At 36.5% G+C, this 20,311-nt stretch overlaps 1 protein-coding gene across 5 annotated transcripts in view; it reads left to right on the top strand.

Moving 5' to 3' along the window:
* The first annotated feature begins 3,326 nt into the window (after positions 1–3,326).
* Positions 3,327–20,311, top strand: part of LOC107670874 (ras guanyl-releasing protein 3-like) — a 33,723-nt gene continuing 16,738 nt past the window's right edge. Inside the window, exons 1-6 of one of the 5 annotated variants that reach the window (XM_016463666.1) lie at positions 3,327–3,379; positions 3,487–3,569; positions 11,073–11,130; positions 18,132–18,339; positions 19,259–19,361; positions 19,722–19,784. In XM_016463666.1, coding sequence (XP_016319152.1) covers positions 18,270–18,339; positions 19,259–19,361; positions 19,722–19,784 — 236 coding nt within the window. In that variant the 5' untranslated portion in view covers positions 3,327–3,379; positions 3,487–3,569; positions 11,073–11,130; positions 18,132–18,269. Of the gene's footprint in view, positions 3,380–3,405; positions 3,570–11,072; positions 11,131–14,395; positions 14,531–17,898; positions 17,973–18,131; positions 18,340–19,258; positions 19,362–19,721; positions 19,785–20,311 lie in introns of those variants that run through there. The other 4 variants (XM_016463665.1, XM_016463667.1, XM_016463669.1 and 1 more) reach the window with 4 other exon arrangements.

Below are 20,311 nucleotides of genomic sequence, written 5' to 3' on the forward strand. Positions count from 1 at the left end.
GTGTTCCAGATATCAATGAATGCTCGGAGCTGAATACAAAGATGTCTCTTTGCAAGAACGGCAAATGCATCAACACGCAAGGCTCATATAAGTGTGTGTGTCTGCCAGGATTTGTCAACTCTGCCCTGCACAACAACTACTGTGTGCCCCAAAGACAGAATGCAACCAGCACGAGCACGGAGTGACCAGCAGGGGGCGCAAGATACACTAAAAACACTCTTATTTAATCAAGGCCCATATACTCTGCACTGTATAAAACAAAAACCCAAAATCGAACCTATAAAAAAAGTCCTACTTGAGATGAAGAGTTTAATGTGCTATCTTATGGCGTCTATGAGAGAACTGTATAAAATATTTGTTTTATTGGTCTATGTAAGTTTATTATTTTTACTGTATTAGGACGTAGAAAGATTTTTTAGGTGTGAACATAGAAGAGGTGATATTTCAGCAAACGGACAAACCCTATGACCTTAAGCTGGGGGACTGCTTTATTTTAACCCAGTCAAAGACAGAGCGTGTGGATATTTTACTGATGCAAAAGCCAGACTATCTTCTTCCGATTTTCTTTTCTTTTAACTCTTCTTTTGATTTTATTTAGTGTATTTTCCCTTCTTTCTGATTTGAATTCATTTATTGGCTGATTTTTCTTTATCTCTTCCTTTTCTTTTCTGTTCATATTTCCCATTTTTTTATTAAGGTCTTAGCGAGGCAGACCACACCACAAACACACAAACCTTCAGTACATAGATTCATAGGAAACATACACAACACAAAATGTTTTCAGTGTCAAGTCTTTAAAATAAGCTTTTTATATGAGCTGCTTTGTATTAATGACAGACACCAGCTAATTTTCTGTGTCTGGGACATTAGTCCACTGCAGATGTCTGCCCTGTGGAGCAGGCATGACCTTTAACCTCACATTTCTTCTAGAAATTATGTTTCTTTGAAAAGAACATACTAAAAATGAAGTGCCTTTGTGTTTTTTCAGATGTTTTTTAACAGAAATCTTTTACTGCATTTGATGGCGAAATGTCTTGCCAGGTTGCAAAGCTGCTATTAAACAGCTGTGGGATTTTTTTTCACTCTCTTTCTGATTTTTTTTCTCTCGGACATTTAAACTGAAGAGTTGATTAAAAACTATCTATTTGTAATTTGTACATGAATAAATATCTTCTGAATATCCATATAATGTATTAAAAGTCTTGAAATAAATCAGAGATGGTGATGTTTATACCCATTTATCTATGCTGTGTTGTCTACATTAAATATCGGTGCTTCTTAACTGGGTTGTGACCAAAAAAGGGTTGTCTGTCGCAGACAGAAAAGAATAAACAATGTTAAATACAATTGATGGAATCTGACACACCATAGAACGTTACATCACCTTAAATAATAGAAAATAATAGTTTATAAGTAGATTTACAGTAAATTGTTCTGTTCCCACAATGGTTCCATAGAAATCATGTCCTTTGTCTCACCTGTTTATCTTGAGCCATGATCTTGTGTTGAGAAGTCAGGTGATTTATGATTCACATCAATTGTTTCTCAATGAGAAACCAATGGCACAAACTTAACTAATAGCTTTGATATCAAAAGGGCTGTAAAGACTTATTATTGTACAGTTCTCTGGAATACTGCATTCAGGTTGGTAAATCGCGTCATCCACAGGTCTGCTGATATTTCTTAATATTTCCCGCAGTCTATGACAACGTATCGAAGACCGTTCATCCGGGTAAGTGAAGGACAGTACTTTCATACCGCGGATTGTATCACACTGCGGATTGTATTAAAACTACTTCAGGGAACTTTTAAAACTTAAAGGGTTCACCCAGAAATTTTAATTATTTCATTAATTACTCACCCTCATGTCGCTCCAAGCCCGTAATACCGTTCATCTTCAGAACACAAATTAAGATATTTTTGATGAACGCTAAGAGCTCTCTGACCCAGCATAGAGAGCAACACAACTTAAATGTTCCCAGTCTCAGGTGTATTCACACCAGGAAAGTTCGCTAGTTCACTTGCTTTGGTCCGGTCCGGACAGTTGTTTGGTCCGCACCCGAGTGCGATTGCTGTATTCACACCTGCCAAAAAGGTCCACACCAAGAGGGAAACGAACTTGAGTTCGATTCAATCGAACCAAACAAGACAGGTGTGAATACACCCTCAGAAACGTAGCAATTACATCGGTAAAACATTCCATGTGCCATCAGTGGCTCAACTTCAATTTTGCGAAGTTACGAGAATACTTTTTGTGTGCAAAGAAAACAAAAATAACAATTTCAGTTGTGTTGCTGTCTAGGGTCAGAAAGCTCTCAGATTTGATCAAAAAGTTAATTTGTGTTCTTGTGGGTCTTACGGGTTTGGAACGACATGAGGTTGAGTAATTAATGAATTTTAATTTTGGGGTGAACGGGACTGAAAATATAAACATAATTGCCACAAATATGCCCCGTCAGCCATTGGTCGAACAAACAGATAGCCACGCCCAGAGCCCACGCCATTGGTCAAGTAAATGTTGTCAGGAGGTAGCTCAAAACAATTGGTGAAACTTTCATAGTAGCAGAGACATGTTGATAGTTTTCGGAAAAATAAACTTTGAATGGCTTGCTTGTTGTCTCTGCATATTAATCTGCAATAAGAGTATTTTCCCACCGAAAACGTTACATACTTTGACTTTTATATTACTGTAGTATTGTCACTGTGTTGGTCTTGTTCCTATGTCGATAGTTTTATACATTGTAATTGATCATGAAATCAATATTTAATGTACACTGATCTATTTGCATGTCTTAAGAATATTTTATATTTATTATATAATATTTAAGATTTGTGTGCTTTATTTGCATTTCTTTATTCAGTTTTCCTGTAAATATTTTTTCAAAGCACACAAAACCAAGTCAGCTAGTGAACTGACCTGACAGGGCAACTAGAAATCATCTAACAAAACAGGCGAGCTGAGATAAACCATTTATTAATTTTGTACATAATACCATGGTATATGAGTATAGTACTTATATAGTATATATAAATATATTCATTAAATAACCATGCTGTCATAATCTAATACCATTACTATACAGTAGCCTACTTCTCACTAAAGATTATTTGTCAAGACTAGCTCAAGGGCAATCCAGCAAGGATGCCTTTACTTTCTGCTTGTTATTGTCAAATGTATGTACTGGAACTGTGTGTGTGTGTGTGTGATAGAGAGAGAGAGGTGGAGGGGGAAGAAAGGTACAGAATGATTGATTGATGGAGCGAAAAGAGACAGAGCAAATGGAAGTGAGGGGTGGGACTGAGTGAAAGAGGAGTGGAAGTGAAGGGGGAGGGCCAGAGAAAGCAAAGGGAGGAGAGAGGCAGCATGCATCTGTGTGGGGTCAGTATCACATGCTTGGCTCTTGCACACCACACTGTTGTTGCTGCGCTTTGATCTGGGTGCATCTGACATGCAGTACTTTCTTTCTTTCTTTCTTTCTTGTTAAGGGAGGCATGAACTTGCAGAGAGATACGCTGCATGATTCACACATATGCTGAGTCAAAAGAGCTCCAGTGATCTGCACAGGCAGGTAAGATCTCTTTCATTTGATCACATAACAGACTGTCACTCCTTTTTAAAGCCAGTGGTTCAGTGGTTATACACAAACTAATGATAAACCGTGGCGTGTTGGACATTAGTTTGGTTTGATCGTGCAGTTCACACACTGCACAATCCAAATGTGTGTAGTCTGTAGTCAGATGGTGTTACTGTGATCATCTGAAGAGTACAGAAGGCCACTTTACACTCTCAACGCAAACATGTTGCAGCCAGAGAGATTTGACAGAGGAATTCCAAGGTCACAAACTTTTCTGGTGGTGTATCATGTTTTGTTGTCTGTTGTGCTGTGTCGTGTTGCTGTGTGTTTGTGTGATAATCGGAGCCAGTTCGGGAAACATGGATATTTATTTGTCAGTCCAGATGATCACAGGGCTGGTCAGTGACCATCATGTTGTGCAGAGAGTGTGCGTATTGTATGCAGGTGTGATTTTGTGCATATATTCTTTTAAATTTGTTAGCGATATGTTTGAGACAAAAGTTTTGGTGATAAGGTTATATATTTTTATTTTTTATTCTATAAATTATATATATCATAAAGTAAATACAGTAAAAAACAAAATCTGTTATATTAATTTTATATACATAGTTATACATAGTTAAATATGCAATATATATTATTTTTGAATATTTTTATTATTTATGTAAAGACAGACATTTATATAAGTGATGTAAAAAAATCATTAATATTGTTGATTAATTTTATGTGTGCATGAGTGTGTGTGTCTATATATATATATATATATATATATATATATATATATATATATATAAAACCTTTGGCTTGCTTCCTTTCTTATCAGGGGTTGCCACAGCAGAGTGATCCATATATATATGGATTAATTAATAATATAATTTCTTTTAGAGTTACAATTTGGGTTAGTCTGTAGTAATAATTAACTTATATTAACACGTCTGTAAGAGTGTAGGTCCTTAACACATATTTATTTACATTTATTGATGTGTGTGTATTAGCATACACACAATTTCCTGCAAAGCTCTAGGGTGACATAATGCTGATTTTAGTCAGTTCACATTGCAGTCTGCTCAGATGTTGCATTGCAAATGTTGTTGTAGTTTCCATTTTTGTTCATAAGTCTCAGGGACGATCGTGGCCCAAGGACATCTACGTTCTCTCTGAATCCCACTCGAACACATGGATACACACTGACTCTTTCTTTCCAACACATGCATGCATGCTTTCTCTCTTTCAGTTTATCTCAGCAGCTCACTCTCACTGGTTTTATTAACCATGTCTGTGTTTCAAGTTAATGCATTAATGGAAAAATCAGAGTTATTCATCATCGTTTCATAAAGTTTTCCATAAAGCAAATAGCTGAGAAGAGGTCATGTATACTGCAGCATTAACCTGTGGCTTGTAAGGACCTTATTTAGAGCTGGCCAGAAGTCCAGTGTCTCTAAATAGTTCTTGTATGTATTCCTGTGCAGTAATTAGTCATAAATGCACACGTGAACATCTGAATTTGAATTACAGGATGTTGAATTACTGTTGTACAACAGCTTCTCTCTTTGAATCAATGACTATGTTTGTCAAATAAGGTACTCAAAGGTCTAAATGATGAAGTAAATCATTATTTTTAACATTGATAAAAATAGTAAATAATGTTTTTTTTTTAGGATTATAATTAACATATAGTTATTAAACTTCCTATACAAACAATAGAAGTCAGCATTTAGTTGGCTTGGTAATCAAGGTGTAAATAATAACCTTCTCTGTTCTTTTTCATCTCTTTGCTCAGTGTGCTGATAATCTGTGGGTGGGATCAGCGGACAGTAATATTTAAGCTCTGTTAACACATTAGCACTCATGTATCTGCTGAACACACACACTCATTCACAGAGCTGTTGTTTCTGCTGTTACACAGAGTCTATGACGGCAAGTGTAGGCAAGTGTCTGTAACATGGATGGTTCTTCCTCACTGTCTCACTCCACTACATACTCTCCCTCATATGCTGTCTCATTTGATTTTTTTTCATTGTGCCTTTTTACCTGCTGTTTCTATTTCTAAACCATCTTTCTCTTATCGGTGTTATTTGCAGTACGGTTGTGAGCCAGTAAAATGGCAGACTATTTATAGAGCAAGCGTGTCAATGTGTTTTTGCGCCCTGCTGCGTATGTGCTTGCAAGTCTATCTTATGTCCATATCAGGGTGATTCTGTAACTAGCCTTGCGAAAGTATGTTCACAAAGTTTTTCTTTGCTGACATGGTCAATACATGTGTACGTAAGTCCATTTTTAAGAAATTTAGCAGTGCATCATTTGTTCACCAATGAACCAGATCCTCTGCAGTGAATGGGTGCCGTCAGAATGAGAGCCCAAGTAGCTGTTAAAAACAAACCAACAGTAGATGTAAAGTAGTAGTAAAGTCCATCAATTAACGTCTTGTAAAGTTTGTATGAAGCAAAGGTGTTTTCACTGTAAACTGTCGCTTCTGTCCATACCCCATTATAACTCTTTCTCCAGTGAAAAAGTCCATCCCTGTTGTCCTCTCACATCAAAATCCACTGATATGTTTGTTTAGAAATCTTTTCGCTTTTAAACGATACTTGATCTGTGCATATTTCTCTCCTGATTCAGGCAAGACAACTTATTCAGAGGAGAAAGCAGTATTTTGGATAAGGGACTCGTATTTTAGAAGTAAGCAATGGTTTGAAGTCTTGATGGATTTGTTTATTACAAACACGCAGCTTTCCACTCTACAAAATGTTAATTTATGACAATGATTCATGCTTTTATCAGCTTTTTGGACTGTCATTCTGACGGCACCCATTCACTGCAGAAGATCCATTGGTAAGCAAGTGATGTAATGCTAAATTTATCAAAATCTGTTAACTATTGTACTTCTTTAAAGTATGCATGAATTGCCATCTGCAACCCATTTTATTTCAGTAATTTGACATTTCTTCTTTTTCACAAGAAAAAAAGTGTAATGACTTGATTCTATCCTTAAGGAATTTATATGATGGGTACAAGTGGAATGAAGCTAGAGCGTATTCAAGTTTGCTACAATTTTGCATAAATTGCAGTTTGGCTATTGGTTAAAATGTTCCAATTACCACACAACCTATGTGATTTCAGCAGAAAAAGGAAAATTGTTTCATTATAAAATGAAGTTATTATATTTTGATTAAAGGTAGTGATGGTGAAGACAAACTATTTTTTCTTTGAAATTACATGCACCAATGAATTGTTCAACAATATGAGGAAATAGTGTTAATTTTAATTTCCTCAAACTTCCACTCTAGTCTTCCTCTTTCTAACTATAAATCAGGTACAGAAATTCACACACTTTCTGCAGTTGAACCAGATGGCAGTGAATTACAGCAAAAAGCACTTAACTCCCATCAGAAGTCTTTCCTGCCCTGTTGACCTCACATCAGAAATGTTTGATCCCTGATCCTGGATCAGTCTTTCAGTAGCTTCTGTGACCTGTCCTCTGTTTCAACTGTCATCGATTCAGTCAAAAGTTACTGCTTGTGTCATTCAGTGCAAGCTTAATGCAGGGTTATATGTATATAAAGTACACCTGTAACATTTCCTCATATTCAGACAGCATGCATGAATTCACTCAGTCACACATTAGCTACAGCTTTCATGAGAGCCACAAAATCTACCTCCACGAAAAGACACAAGTAAAGTGTTTATCAGGTCTTTACAATTTGTAATATTACCCAAGACTTTCATAGTATTTGACTAAAGTTACATGGAAGTGTTTTGTAAGTGTGACGCCTGGATAAATGTGTTAGTCATGATTACTGAACAACAAAACAATCCGGCTCTAAGCAGTTCGACATTTCAGTTATACGTTTCAAGGAATTTCTAAGAACGTTTCTGCAAAATCCAAGTAAATGTTTGGTAAACTGGATTCTTAGACAAGGGAGTCATGGTTTCATCAAAGATATGACCTCAAATCATCCACAGCATTTCATGTGACACAAACCTCAGCCACATAACAATTAGTGAAAGAGTGCACTTAAATATAAATATTAATCAGTCTTTTCACATTTATTATTCTGAAACAGCTTTTTCAGAAGGGTGATGGAATGTCAGTACTTTATGAAGAGGTTTCATACGCTTTGTTCTTGTCTACTGACACAGCACACATCAGTAACAATAGCCCAATGCTAATGTTCACGTAGCTGTTTAAAACAAACACTGTCAGAGTGTGAAACAAACTGGGTTGGCGGAGCAGGATATGTGCTCATTGTTTGTGTTTAGCTGGTTCTTTTTTAGACTCGATGAGACGAAACAAGATGGTCTGTATCCCTTTTGAATGAACAGGAAGGAGGACAGAAAAACAGCTGCTAGTGTCACACACACACACACACACAATGCACATACGCGTTTAGAGAAAAAAACAGATAGAGGAAGGACAAGTGTCCTTCAATGTTGCTATGGCCTACTTCGTCATTTAATTATGATTCACTGAACTGTTCACATATTATGATGTGAAATCAGTGCTGTGTTCACTAAAATATTGGAATTTATGCTGTAATACAGTTAGGCTGATGATACACAGGGCAACTTTTTGAGCAATTTTGCCAGGCAACGTTTTTTGAACATTGTTTCTTGGGCACTTTCCCACTGAGAATGGGTAACAAATTTCTATCTGGATACTTTGGGCCCTGTGTCTCACCCGGTTGCCCATTGATGGCAACATTAACCAAAGTTTCCCGGCAACATTGCTCAAAAAGTTGCCCCGTGTATCATCAGCCTTAGTTTAAAAATGCTCAGAGATTAAATTGATTACTAACAAAAAAGTACCAATATGTCTGCCTTCAAATGTACCAGGTTGCTCTTTCATAGCAGTAATAATAAGATACCTAATGAAGTTATCAGATGTGATTCATAAATGTTTCTGCTAAAATATCCTTTAGAAAAAACAAACAAATTAGTTGATATACAGTAAGAGTATCGAGTGCTAAAATGTATGTGATTTATGTTATCAAAGCCCAAATCTTGTGGTTTTCAAAGAATGCGATGAGAAATGTGTGGTTCATATCAGAATCTTTTAATTGCAAACTTAAGTAACTTGGAAGATCTGAGTGCAGTATGCAACATTGTTGAGATCTTTTCTAAACTTCCAGTAATTTGACATGCCTCTTTACAGAAAAATCTGAGAAGATACTCAGTTTGCTGTCCATTTGATCTCTTTTGATGTCTGTGAGAAACAATTAAGACATTAAAGACAAGTTAATTATTGTTATTTGTGTTGGACAGATTTTTTAAGTGCCATATAAATAATCTGGTACATGAATATGGAAAGTACATTCAGTACCATGGTATATGTCAAAGCTCCATCAAATGCCACTATAATACTTCTCTGGAATGGATTGCAAGTGCCTATATAGTATTTGTGCATTAGATGAGAAGGAGTTCTTCACCAAAATGTCATTTTCAATGACACACCCCTGTCCTGAACAGGTGAGAATTATAGATATATCTCACTGTATTGCAGTCCTGAAGTAAGAGCTTTGATCATTCAGTGGTTCTGCGAGACTCACCTGAAACTGGAGTTAAATTCAGCTGTTGCATGTTTAGTGTTACCAAGCCATTACTTGTGCAAAGCTCTTCCGTTCTGAAACCTGTCTTCACCCCGTACTCTTGCGTATACAAACCACAGACAGATTGAAGAGCTCGTACCTCAACCAGACCCACTAAAACAGGCCAAACAGATAGATGGGAAAATGCAAGCTTTCACAGGGTATACTTGGGGGGCATGAGGGTGGGTGATCCTAACTGTGAGTAATCCCTGCTCGTAAATATCGGCAGTTGAATGACACCCTGCTGGGTGGGAAGTCCTGTTGTCTGTGAATAAATTCTCCTCACTATGGTAACCAGAGAGGCTCGTCCCCTCAAAGAATGGAAGCTGGAAAAATAGGCTCTGAGTTTCTATACATGGTAGTCATATTAAATATATCTGGCACTCATTTGAATAGAGGGCCTTTGAAACAAAAGAGAGAGTTGAGAATTGGGGTTGTCCATTGTTTGAACATGCCGTTAATGTCCCTCGCTGTTGTTCGGGCTGAGAGTTTGATGTATTTGCAATTGTTTTGTCGCTCTCATTTGAGAGCAGATCAAGGTCATGCTGTTTATTGAAGCTATAGTTACTCTGGCTTGATTATTTTGGGGGAGGCGGAAATCACGTGACGCAGATCCACTGTGTGTCTATGACATCCTGTTCAAAAGCCACTGACTGGAAAAAAAGCAACCTGCCTTTATTTAACCCGCAGTGGTGAGGAGAAAGAAAAAGACAGTAATGCTAACACTCCTGACTATTGTCTTTCGCTCATGATCTTTTTCTTTCCCTCACACCCCCTTTTGCACACACAAAAGGACAGATTGGTGGTCACCGCCACCCGTCCTGCGTGTGTATTGTGACGTGGTTCCTGTGTGCCGGGCTTCAGTTTACGGTGTGTTTTGGAGTATTTTTAGCCTGGCACAGGGACGCCTGCTACACAGACAGGAAAAAGGCCAGAATAGAAGGAAGTCCATTCGCCTTTTAGACAAACAATCCCTTCATCTGCATCAGTGAACTGTGGGAGAAAGAGAGAGAGAGAGAACGAGAATGAATATTTCTCACATTCACTAGTGCCACATGGTGTTCACAAGCCTTCTTGCTGAATTTCACAATGTTGGGGTCCAGAGATCTAAGTCATAATATTCACTGTCTCATTATTACAGAAACCATTCACTTCTCCTTTCTCTCTGCATATATAATGTTAAACATTTTAATAGTTTAATAATGTTAAATATAACAATTAAAAAAAATCGAAAAAGCATGACTTATTATATAACTTATTATTATAACTTAATGGATTTTATATTGTTACTGTATTTGAAGCCAAAATAAATGTATTAAATATTAGCTGAAATTTTTTTTTATCAAGTGTGTCTTTTATCAGCACGCTATAATATTAGATGTGTAAACCACAGAGTAGCATTTTCAATTCAATTCAAATACTACTACTATTACTACAAATACTACTACTAAATATATTGTAGAAACTTAATTTCCTGTAAAGCTGCTTTGCAACGATTTGTATCGTGAAAAGCGCTATACAAATAAACTAGAATTGAATTGAATTGAAATGCATTTTTGTAGTGTTTTTTTAAATAATAACTATTGTTCCAAAGATGTTTTCCAGTAAACTTTGAGAACCTTAAAACTACGTTTTAAAACATTTATTTATTTCCTTTCAAATTATCCATTGCGACCCTCAATGGGGTCCCTGGACCCCAGTTTCTAAACCCTGGGTTAGAAAAAAAAAGTGTTTGCCATAATTTATGCATCTTCATTAAGATTTTCAGTGAATAAATGCTGATACAATTTTCATTTTTGGTTGGACAGTTCCTTTAAATGAAACTGTAAAACTGTATTCAATAACCCATCTGCCATGTGTTGCAATTGCCAAAAGCTATATATTCAGTAACAGATTCCTCTCTTTCATCTAGATTTCTGATCGTGAGGTAAACCAGTTGCTCTCAGGCCAGATGCATCCCAGACTTTAGAGTGAGTTATCATTTTTGCGCTTTTCAAATGTGTCATGAAATATCTGAGCTTGTCCAGGTCCTCATCAAGTAAGATCATCGTCTAGTTTCAACTCTTGGTCTAGATGTCAGAATGAACAACAGACCTGTCAAGTTAAGATGTAACTTTTAAGTAGGTTAGCATTAGCATGACTCTTTAAAAATGCATGGTGTTGGGGAAGTTTCAGCTCAGTGTGAGGAACAAGCGACAGCCACTGCTTTATGAATTATACACATCTTTTGTTCCTCTAGATAATTACTTTGTTTTAGCCTTTTCTATATGGCAATTTCACACAGACTGTAGTTCCTGCTCGGTCCCTTTGCAGTGTGTGGCAGGATGTTAGCAGCTCTGTTTTAGAGAGAAACGTTACCCAAAGTTGTCAAAGTGTTGTTCCTTTTTCAGTTGCACGGACGCTGTACCCTTCAGTGTTGGAGAGTACCTGACTAAAAGCAGCAGTGATACTACCTTTTTCAGTAGCGTGAAAGTGGATACACTGGTTTCAAAATATTTTATTTGCAGGTTCATGTAGCTCAAACAGTGGAGCACTGCACAAGTTCATGGTTATGTTTGGTTTCAGATTAATTATACCATTGAATGCAATGTCGCTTTAGATAAAAACATCTTCCAGATGCATAGCATAGATATAAAAATAAAGTTCTTGATTTTCCAGTAACAAGCTACTTTTTCCAAAAAGTAGCATTGGAGCATGATCACTGTTATGCTGCATCACTGTTTAATTATCAAATTGAAACGGTACAAGCTGTAGGCAAAAATCAAGCACGCTATATCTTGTATCTATTGTGTAGAATACCGCTTTGAAAAGTCCAGTTCATTTTATTGAATTGGTTTGTTCAAACAGTTGTAAATGTACAACTTCAAATAATTCACTGATTTATTTCCCTGCACAGGAAGTCCTTGTGCAGCATGCTACATCTTTTGTGTAGCAAAATATTTTGTGATTTTTTTTTTTTTTTACACAGTTACAGTTGACATGACATCCACACTATTTTTTGCCAGATAAATACTGCTGTGGTTGCAGTCAATGGTAACCAAAACTGTTCAGTTACTGACATTCTTTAAAAAAAAAAAACCTTCTTGTGTTCCAGGTCATTCGGGTTTAGAACAACATGATGGTGAATAAATGATGGCAAAATTATCAACTTTGTGCGAACTGTCCATTTAACTACTTTATGAGTAGCTTGTAGTTTGGGAAGTCAAGTTGCTAGTTCTAGACGAAATCCTATTATTGATGTACTGACAGGATGATTCATGGTTCCTAATTTGACTGAAAGATGTAAATCTCAAAAAGTACACAGGTTGGGGCCCTGATCTAATTTAGAACTGCTGGTGGTGTTGTGTTTTGTGTTTGCTCGGTTCATCTGTAGTAAATCAGGCTTTATAGAGCGACTGACAGAGATAATCGGCTGTTGTCTCTGTGGGCTGAAGCTTTAGATGACTGTTTGATAATGAGGTTGTGGGGAGGTAACTCATTTACTGATTGCAGGTCTCTGGCATTGTGTGAATGGTTCAAGGAAGCAAGATGGGTTTGTGTCTTTGTGTTTATGTGCATGAGAGCTTTCTGTCTGCATGTGTGAATGTTCTTGTGTGCGTGCGGTCATCCATGCATGCTCATTTTTTTCTTGTCTGTATTAGCAGTGGAAGCTCTGTGTGAATGTTGTGACACGGTCCTCATCACAGTTGCTGTCTACGAAGAGAGATACAGGTGCATCTCAATAAATTAGAATGTCATGGAAAAGTTCATTTATTTCAGTAATTCAACTCAAATTGTGAAACTCGTGTATTTTCTTACTGTAGTTTAGTGTAGGTCAGGGCACTGTACTTGTGAATTAAACTTGATAATCAGCCCACAACAAGGTCGTTCAAAACTTACATTTTAAAGCAGTTCAAAATAATGAGGAGGAAATATACAGATTGAGGAGGAGGGAACATGACTGTGGTTTCGAGTTCAGCTACATTTTTTCCTTTAAACCAGTGCTCACCTAATAACAGGCAGCAAGCCAGACATAGACCATAAATATTTTTCTTTAATTTTCATAATGTACTCTGCCATTCAAAAATCTGAAGAAAATAAGAAATGTTACTCAAGCAACAAATCAGCATATTAGAATAATTTCTGAAGGATCATGTAACCATTTTCCCTCGCCATCACAGGAATAAATTACATTTTAAGATATAGTAAAATATGGAGCACTGTAATAACATTTAATTCATAATAATATTTCACCTTACTTTTTTCTCTGAATTTTTAATTAAAGAAATGTAGCCTTGGTGTGTATAAGAGACTTCTCTTAAAATATAACACTCTTACTGATTTTGTAGACTGCATTTTTTTAAAAACTGCAAAAAAAAAACAAAAAAAAACAAAACTGGTTTTGCAAACACAAAGCAGCATTATATCACTAAAAGGTTGCAAACTCTGAAATAACTGAAATTCACAATGAATTTTCCTGAAAATCCACAGCCATACAACATATTGACTAATGCACATGTAAGCTATGATTGTCAGGAAATTGGGAAAGACTTTTGGAATTTTCTCTCTGTGACATTTGTCATTTTTCTAGAAAGATAAATGGTAAAATCGACAAAAAAAATACAGTAGAAATGAATGCTGTTTGAAATGAAGTACCTGCACTGAAATAACTGCAGGTGAAATGGCCTGCATCAGTCTTAAGTCATAAAGAAATGCTGATATGCTTGACTTCTGTGACCTTTCTTGGGGGTCAGCAGGAGGACTCTGGGTTTTGAACAGCAGCAGTCCAGTTCGCTGAGAACCCAGTGATTTCATCTCACTACACGCACACCACACAGATGTAGAGGGCAGCTGTTCCTCTCTCGCTGCCAGACACACAGACATCTGCTGCATCTGTCCTGCTTGTCCTGCCTTATTTCACATCATATTTATTATTTTTCTCGCTTGAAGTGCTTTTGTCTATAGTGTAGTGCCAATAAGAAATATCCAACTTGTCCCAGTGCTGTAACACGAAAGTTCTATGACTGTATCTTTTTTGTTTTTCATTTTCTTAGTCTCTTTTTCACTTTATTATTATTCATTTTATGTCTCTTCTAGCTTGATTCTCACATGTCCTCTTCACTCTCTCTCTCCCATTTGTATTCATCTTGTCCCCTGTTCGTGTTCTGAGCCCTTCTGTCACCCTGATTGGCTGTGATGATCTGTCATATGGCCGTCTGATGTGCGTTGGTGTTTATAAACAGGCGTGGAGGACAGTGGGATAGTGTCAGTCAGCTGATCGCAGTCTGTTCTGCTAGAGAGGAGTTCTCCTGTCCTCAAACCACAGACACTTTTGGAAGTTACACTTGACCCTCCAGATTTACACCGCTGTCCTCAGTGTGAAGATTTAGGGTAAGTGAATGAGGGAAATGTGAGTCTTTGGCTCTTGCGTGAGATTTATGAAAAGCATCTTCGATCTGTGCTCACTCTTTATGCTATTGACATCATCACATTCAAGTTCTGAGTCCTTGCGTTTTCTCAATGAGTAATTCTCTCGCTCTCTGTTTTGCTCTGATTTTCGAGAGCTTCTTTGGCGCTCTTGCATTTATGAGAATATTAAATGGTATTTAGGTCTTGTCTGAGGCAGTTTATTCCAGTTTTGTGCTATTAAAAGTAGCACTCCTGCTGTTCTAACCTCACATTTAAAGGCAGTATTAAATAGCTTGATGAGCGCAGTATTCTTTCCTGTGTTGATGTGTTTCCTTTTGAAATTAGACATTTGTGTGAGGCATATAGGGTGTTTTTCCCCCTTTAAAAAAAGTAGTTCAGTCATGGTTATAAGCATAATTTGTTACAAGCTAGTAAGAGGCAGATGGTATTCGAGGGCAGGGCATTCTCATTCTAGAGAGCATTTGATTGGATAACAATCTCTGTAGTGCAGGATGAGTCACCATTTTCTAGAAAGAGAAAGACTGTACATTTTAAATGCATATATTTGTGATTTTAGAAGTGTACTAGCATATACACTACCCCTAAAATGATTGTGGTCAGTAATATTGCAAACTGCATTTGATCAAAAAACATGATGATATTGTGAAATATTATTAGAATTTTAAATATATACTTAAACTGAATTTTTTAGCATCCATTACTCCAGTCCTTTCAAAAGCATTCTAATTGGCTGATTTAGTGCTCAAGATTTCTTTTTCTTCTTATTTTTAATATCTTCTTATTTGTATTATTTACTGTTAAAAGCAGTTTTCTGCTTGATATTTTTGTGGAAACGAAGATCTTTTTTAATATAAATATCTTTACTGTTACTAACTCATAACTTTTGGACAGTAGTGCATGGACAAAAAGACATCAATTTTGTATATGCCTTCTCTATGCTGTCAGAACTGAAGGAAGCTGGTTTGTTTAACACTGTTACAAAGAAAAAAAAAAAAACATTTCTAACATGGTCAAAATCTATTTATAAAAGCATTTCACAGAAATATAAGAAATAATTCAGCAGGGAAAAATCTTTTGAAATATTGAGTCGGGTTGGCAACTAAAGAAGGGTATGAGAAAGATTTGACATGCATTTTCTCACAGGAACACAGTAATGCAGCTAGTCGAACATTTAAGAGTGTAATTTCTTAATTTATGAAATTTAGAACTAAATTTTGCTGATATTGTTTAATAGTGATGAATCTTAAATCATCATTAACTAATATCACACTGCATTTTAGATCATGCAGGATTTTATAGCGCTTGAGTCATAAATATCTAATATATTTGGCTTCATGTGACGGTTGTGTAACTGATGTCTCTGTGTGTGCTGGTCTGGATGAGGCGAGTCAGGACAGGTTCCAGCCGTCAGCACTCAAACTCACAGATGAGAGGGGTGAAAATTAGACTGAGATATTTATAACCACGGCACTGGTCCCTTCATCTCTGTGGTCAGGGATCTATTCCCTATCTCTATCTATTCAGGGATCAGGATGGAAATGTCTGATGGTTTTGCAGTTATTTTGCATGTCCCACATAGATTCTTTCATCACCTCACTTGCTGGGGTCATTTATGACATCATGAGAGGGCGTCTCCAAGACAATGGCAGTGAATTCCGAACTGAGTTATTGACAGTAGCTCAGGTACCTCGTTTGCCCTTGTATCTCACACATGACTTCACACAGGGACTGTTTTACTTCAAAGACCAGGATGCCGACTGAAGGTCCCACAAGATTAATCTGAGCCTTCTCCATCGCAAGCAGCTGCTTAACCTCTGTGTACATTTGCTGTTGTTGTTATGGCTAGATTTGATTTCCAGTGTTTGTATTTAGATTTTTGAAGGATAATTTGTTGTTGATCCTTCAGATTGCATTTTTTCTGATCTTCACTGCAATAAAAATAAACCCAAATCTAAAATTAATCTATTAGCTATTTGTGCACAGGAACACACACTTACCCTGCCCGTTTTGATTACATAGATAAAGGATTCAGGAAAAAACACACGTCATCCGGAAAACTGATGTACACGTCACAGCGTAAGACAGAAATAAAACAAAGCAACACAAGAGGAGCAAGATTTAGTGGCAGTTTGAAGGGCTAGTTAGTTATCCTCCACGACGTTCATAAGTGTTAATGAGTTAAGACACTATTATCTTATGTAAGCTCTAATCAGGTAGTGTACGTCCAGCTCAGTGGGCCAGAATGATGTCATGCCATCTGTGTGGAATCGTGATGTGTGATGTAGCGTCATGCAAACAGAGCTCCCGCCAGAGAGATGAAATATTGATAGCTGTCATAGGGAGTTCATAGAAGAATAAAGCAGTCAAACAATTCAGCTTTAACGCAGATCTGTCTGCTGATGTGGTTTGGAGAGAAGGGTTAGGGCGAAATACAAAAGGCACTTTATGGATACCATTAGTTTATTTTTTAAAGCATTTGAGGCACAAATCCCATGTTATTTTGTTTGCTTGCCTTTTGTAGGATTTATTAAATGTGTTAGATAAACTATTTTTAAACATGAAATTAACCTAGCAATTTAGGCATAATCTGTCAAATTGAAATGCAAATGATTTTTGTTAAAATAATTGGTAACACTTTATTTTAAGGACCAGTTCTCGCTATTAATTAGTTGCTTATTAGCATGCTTATTACTAGCATATTGGCTGTTTATTAGTACTTATAAAGTACATATTAATGCCTTATTCTGCATGACCATATTTTAGATCCCAACCCCATACCTAAACTTAACAGCTACCTTACTAACTATTAATAAGCAGCAAATTAGGAGTTTGTTCAGGGAAAACCCTTAGTTAATAGTGAATATGTGTTCCCTATTCTAAAGTGTTACCAAATAATTTTGTCTTTACCCAAAAATGTAACTAATTTTTATTACTTAACACTGTCATATTTAACTATTTTTATGCACATCCTTCTTAATGCAAAAAGCACAAAAAAATCATTTTGGAGCATAATGGGAAGACCATAATCTATCCATTTTCATATTTTAAATCTATTTTGATATTTTTTACTGACTGCATTTTTTGTTACGGTAAGACATTATTATTTATTAAATATTTAATGAATAATAAATATTTAGCTCTTCCTAAGTGATAGCCTAATTTAGACAAAGTTCTGGCATAGATCCATGGTTTGGACATTTAACAAAAATGACTAGCCTCAATATAAAATGAATGGAAAATGAAATGGCTAATTTAGTTTGACCACCTGAGGTTGATGATGAACATTCTTGAAGGTTAAGCACTTCCTTTCCTTTTTAAAAAGAGTTTCAGGGCCTATTTTGTACTGCATTCATCAAAAAATGTGAAAAAGGCGAAGATCGGCTGACAAACTTTAGAGCAAGAGGTGATTACTGAACACTGAACAGCATCAGTTCATTCATTATAAAGCCTCATCAGTTCATTCACAATAAAGCCCCTCGGTGCAAGCATGTGAAAGGCTTTATAAAATATTTCTTTAACTTTTTATTTTTTTTAATTGACACTGTTTTGTTTGTTTCTGCAGCGAGGCACAAGTCAACCATTGTTTTGCTGAGCACACTGAGCACATTTAAAAGAGAAGAGAAAAGAAGAGAGAAAGAGGGTGGCTTGCCTAATGGCAGAGATCTGGATGTCCCAGTAAGGTCAGGTCGGACGGGAGGTCATGGGGTCGTTTACGCTGGGGAAAGCTGCTTCTTTGGAGCTACTGCTGGAAGCCTGCATTCATGCGTTTGGTGAGTGAACACTAAAATGACATCTATCATTTTGGCCGCTATCCATGTTTTATAGGTTTCTAACAGATTCACACACCAATCTCAGACTAGCTCAGTTGCTAGATCTTATGTTTGTTCAAATTCATTAATTGACTATAATAATCACAGTAATTGACCACTGTTATTGGTCATGGTTGATGCCATTATGGATTGCATATGATTAATGACCTCTGTTTTGCTTAATCATAGTTGCTAATAACTATAAATGATCATACTTAAAATTCCTGGTCTTACTGCTCTTATTGATCAGTATAATTACTGCTCAATGATATTGACCCATGTTATTGATTGTTTACTGATATCCTCCGTTAGGTCTTTATATAAATTTTCATATATGTATCATATGTATCTCATATCATATCTATGTTTTTGAGCTGCTATTCATCAATCTGTAATATACTAAAAATGTGTAACCCTCCCTTTCTCCATTACTCATGCTCTATTTTTTCTTATAACATATTATTAGGTAACACTTTAGTATAGGGACCAATTCTCTCTATTAACTAGTTGCTTATATGTGCTATATGTGCTTATATGTGCTAAATATGTGCTCTAATAGGGTGCATGCCTATTATTAACATGTTTAACTGTTTATTAGTACTTATAAAGCACATTTTCTGCATGACCATATTCTACATCCCTAATCCTACCCAGTACCTAAACTTAACAACTACTTTACCAACTAATAATAAGCAACAAATTAGGAGTTAATTGAGGCAAATGTCATAGTTAATGGTTTGTTAATAGCGAGAACTGGATTTTAAAATAAAATGTGACCTGTTATGATTATTTTTAAATTATTTATATGATGGTTATATTATATTAGATCTGATCTTGTAATATTCCTCCCTTTTTCTGTGACTGTCTCTTTCTGTTATAGATGATGAAGGAGAGCTGCATGAAAATCAGCTTCCCCGAACCCTTCTGCTGATGCATCGCTGGTATGTGTCCTCCACCGAGCTCGCTGGGAAACTTCTGATTATATATCCTGTGGCAGTCCAGTATGAGTGAGTGTGTGGTTTGTGTGTGTGATGTTTCAGTAGATATCTGTTTTTAACAGTGTTTGATGTTAGATCTCAGTAGATACCAAGTGGCATCTCCAAAAAAATTATGCTACTTTTCTGTTCACTGTAATTCACTGTACGTTTCTTAGCCATTAATGCGAAAACTTCTTTTTGTGAAATGTTTTACTTGAAAGTGTGCTTCTGCTATCCTTCTTTTATATAAATGCCACTTGAATCAATATGTTGTGTAAGGCAATGTCATTCATTCACTGCATACTGTATGTGCATATACATCCATTCATTCTCCAGCATGTTTAATGCTCCTTGACTCTCTATCACGTACCGTGACTGTCGAGGAGATGACTGCCAGCGGACACGACTGAAGATCTGCTATTTAATGAGGTAAATAAAAACAGCTTCCGTTTAACAAGACAAACAACCCATTTATTCCCCATGAGTTTCCTCTTCTGAATGATTTAAGGTGTTTATTTGCATTGCTAGGCAACAACAGAACATGTCGTGAGGAGGCTATTATATAGTGTTTTCGGTTTTTTTTTATTCCCCTTCTGTTCTTCCTATTTTTTCTCCGGGGGCTGCGTGACTGTCGCCTGCGCTCAGAATGAGGAGTGATGATGTCACAAGGACAGGCATCGCTCCTTCAGATCGACATTTGTCCACAGTGGACATTTTGTGTTTTAGTGCACAGCAAAGAATGATTCAGCGATTCATCCATCTATTATTCACATAGTATATCTCCTCAGGCAACCTTTCCTTTCTTCTCTATTCACATCTGCCTGCCAGTTGTCAGATCTATCACTCCACCAAAACCACAGGATTTGTTTTGAGAATAAATACAAGACTATATAATGATCTGAGAATTAAAATCCAAAGGCTGGAATACACCACTAGACTTATAAAATGTGAACAGA

This window comes from Sinocyclocheilus anshuiensis, unplaced genomic scaffold (assembly GCF_001515605.1).
Source record: "Sinocyclocheilus anshuiensis isolate Anshui unplaced genomic scaffold, SAMN03320099.WGS_v1.1 scaffold784, whole genome shotgun sequence".
NCBI lineage: Eukaryota > Metazoa > Chordata > Actinopteri > Cypriniformes > Cyprinidae > Sinocyclocheilus > Sinocyclocheilus anshuiensis.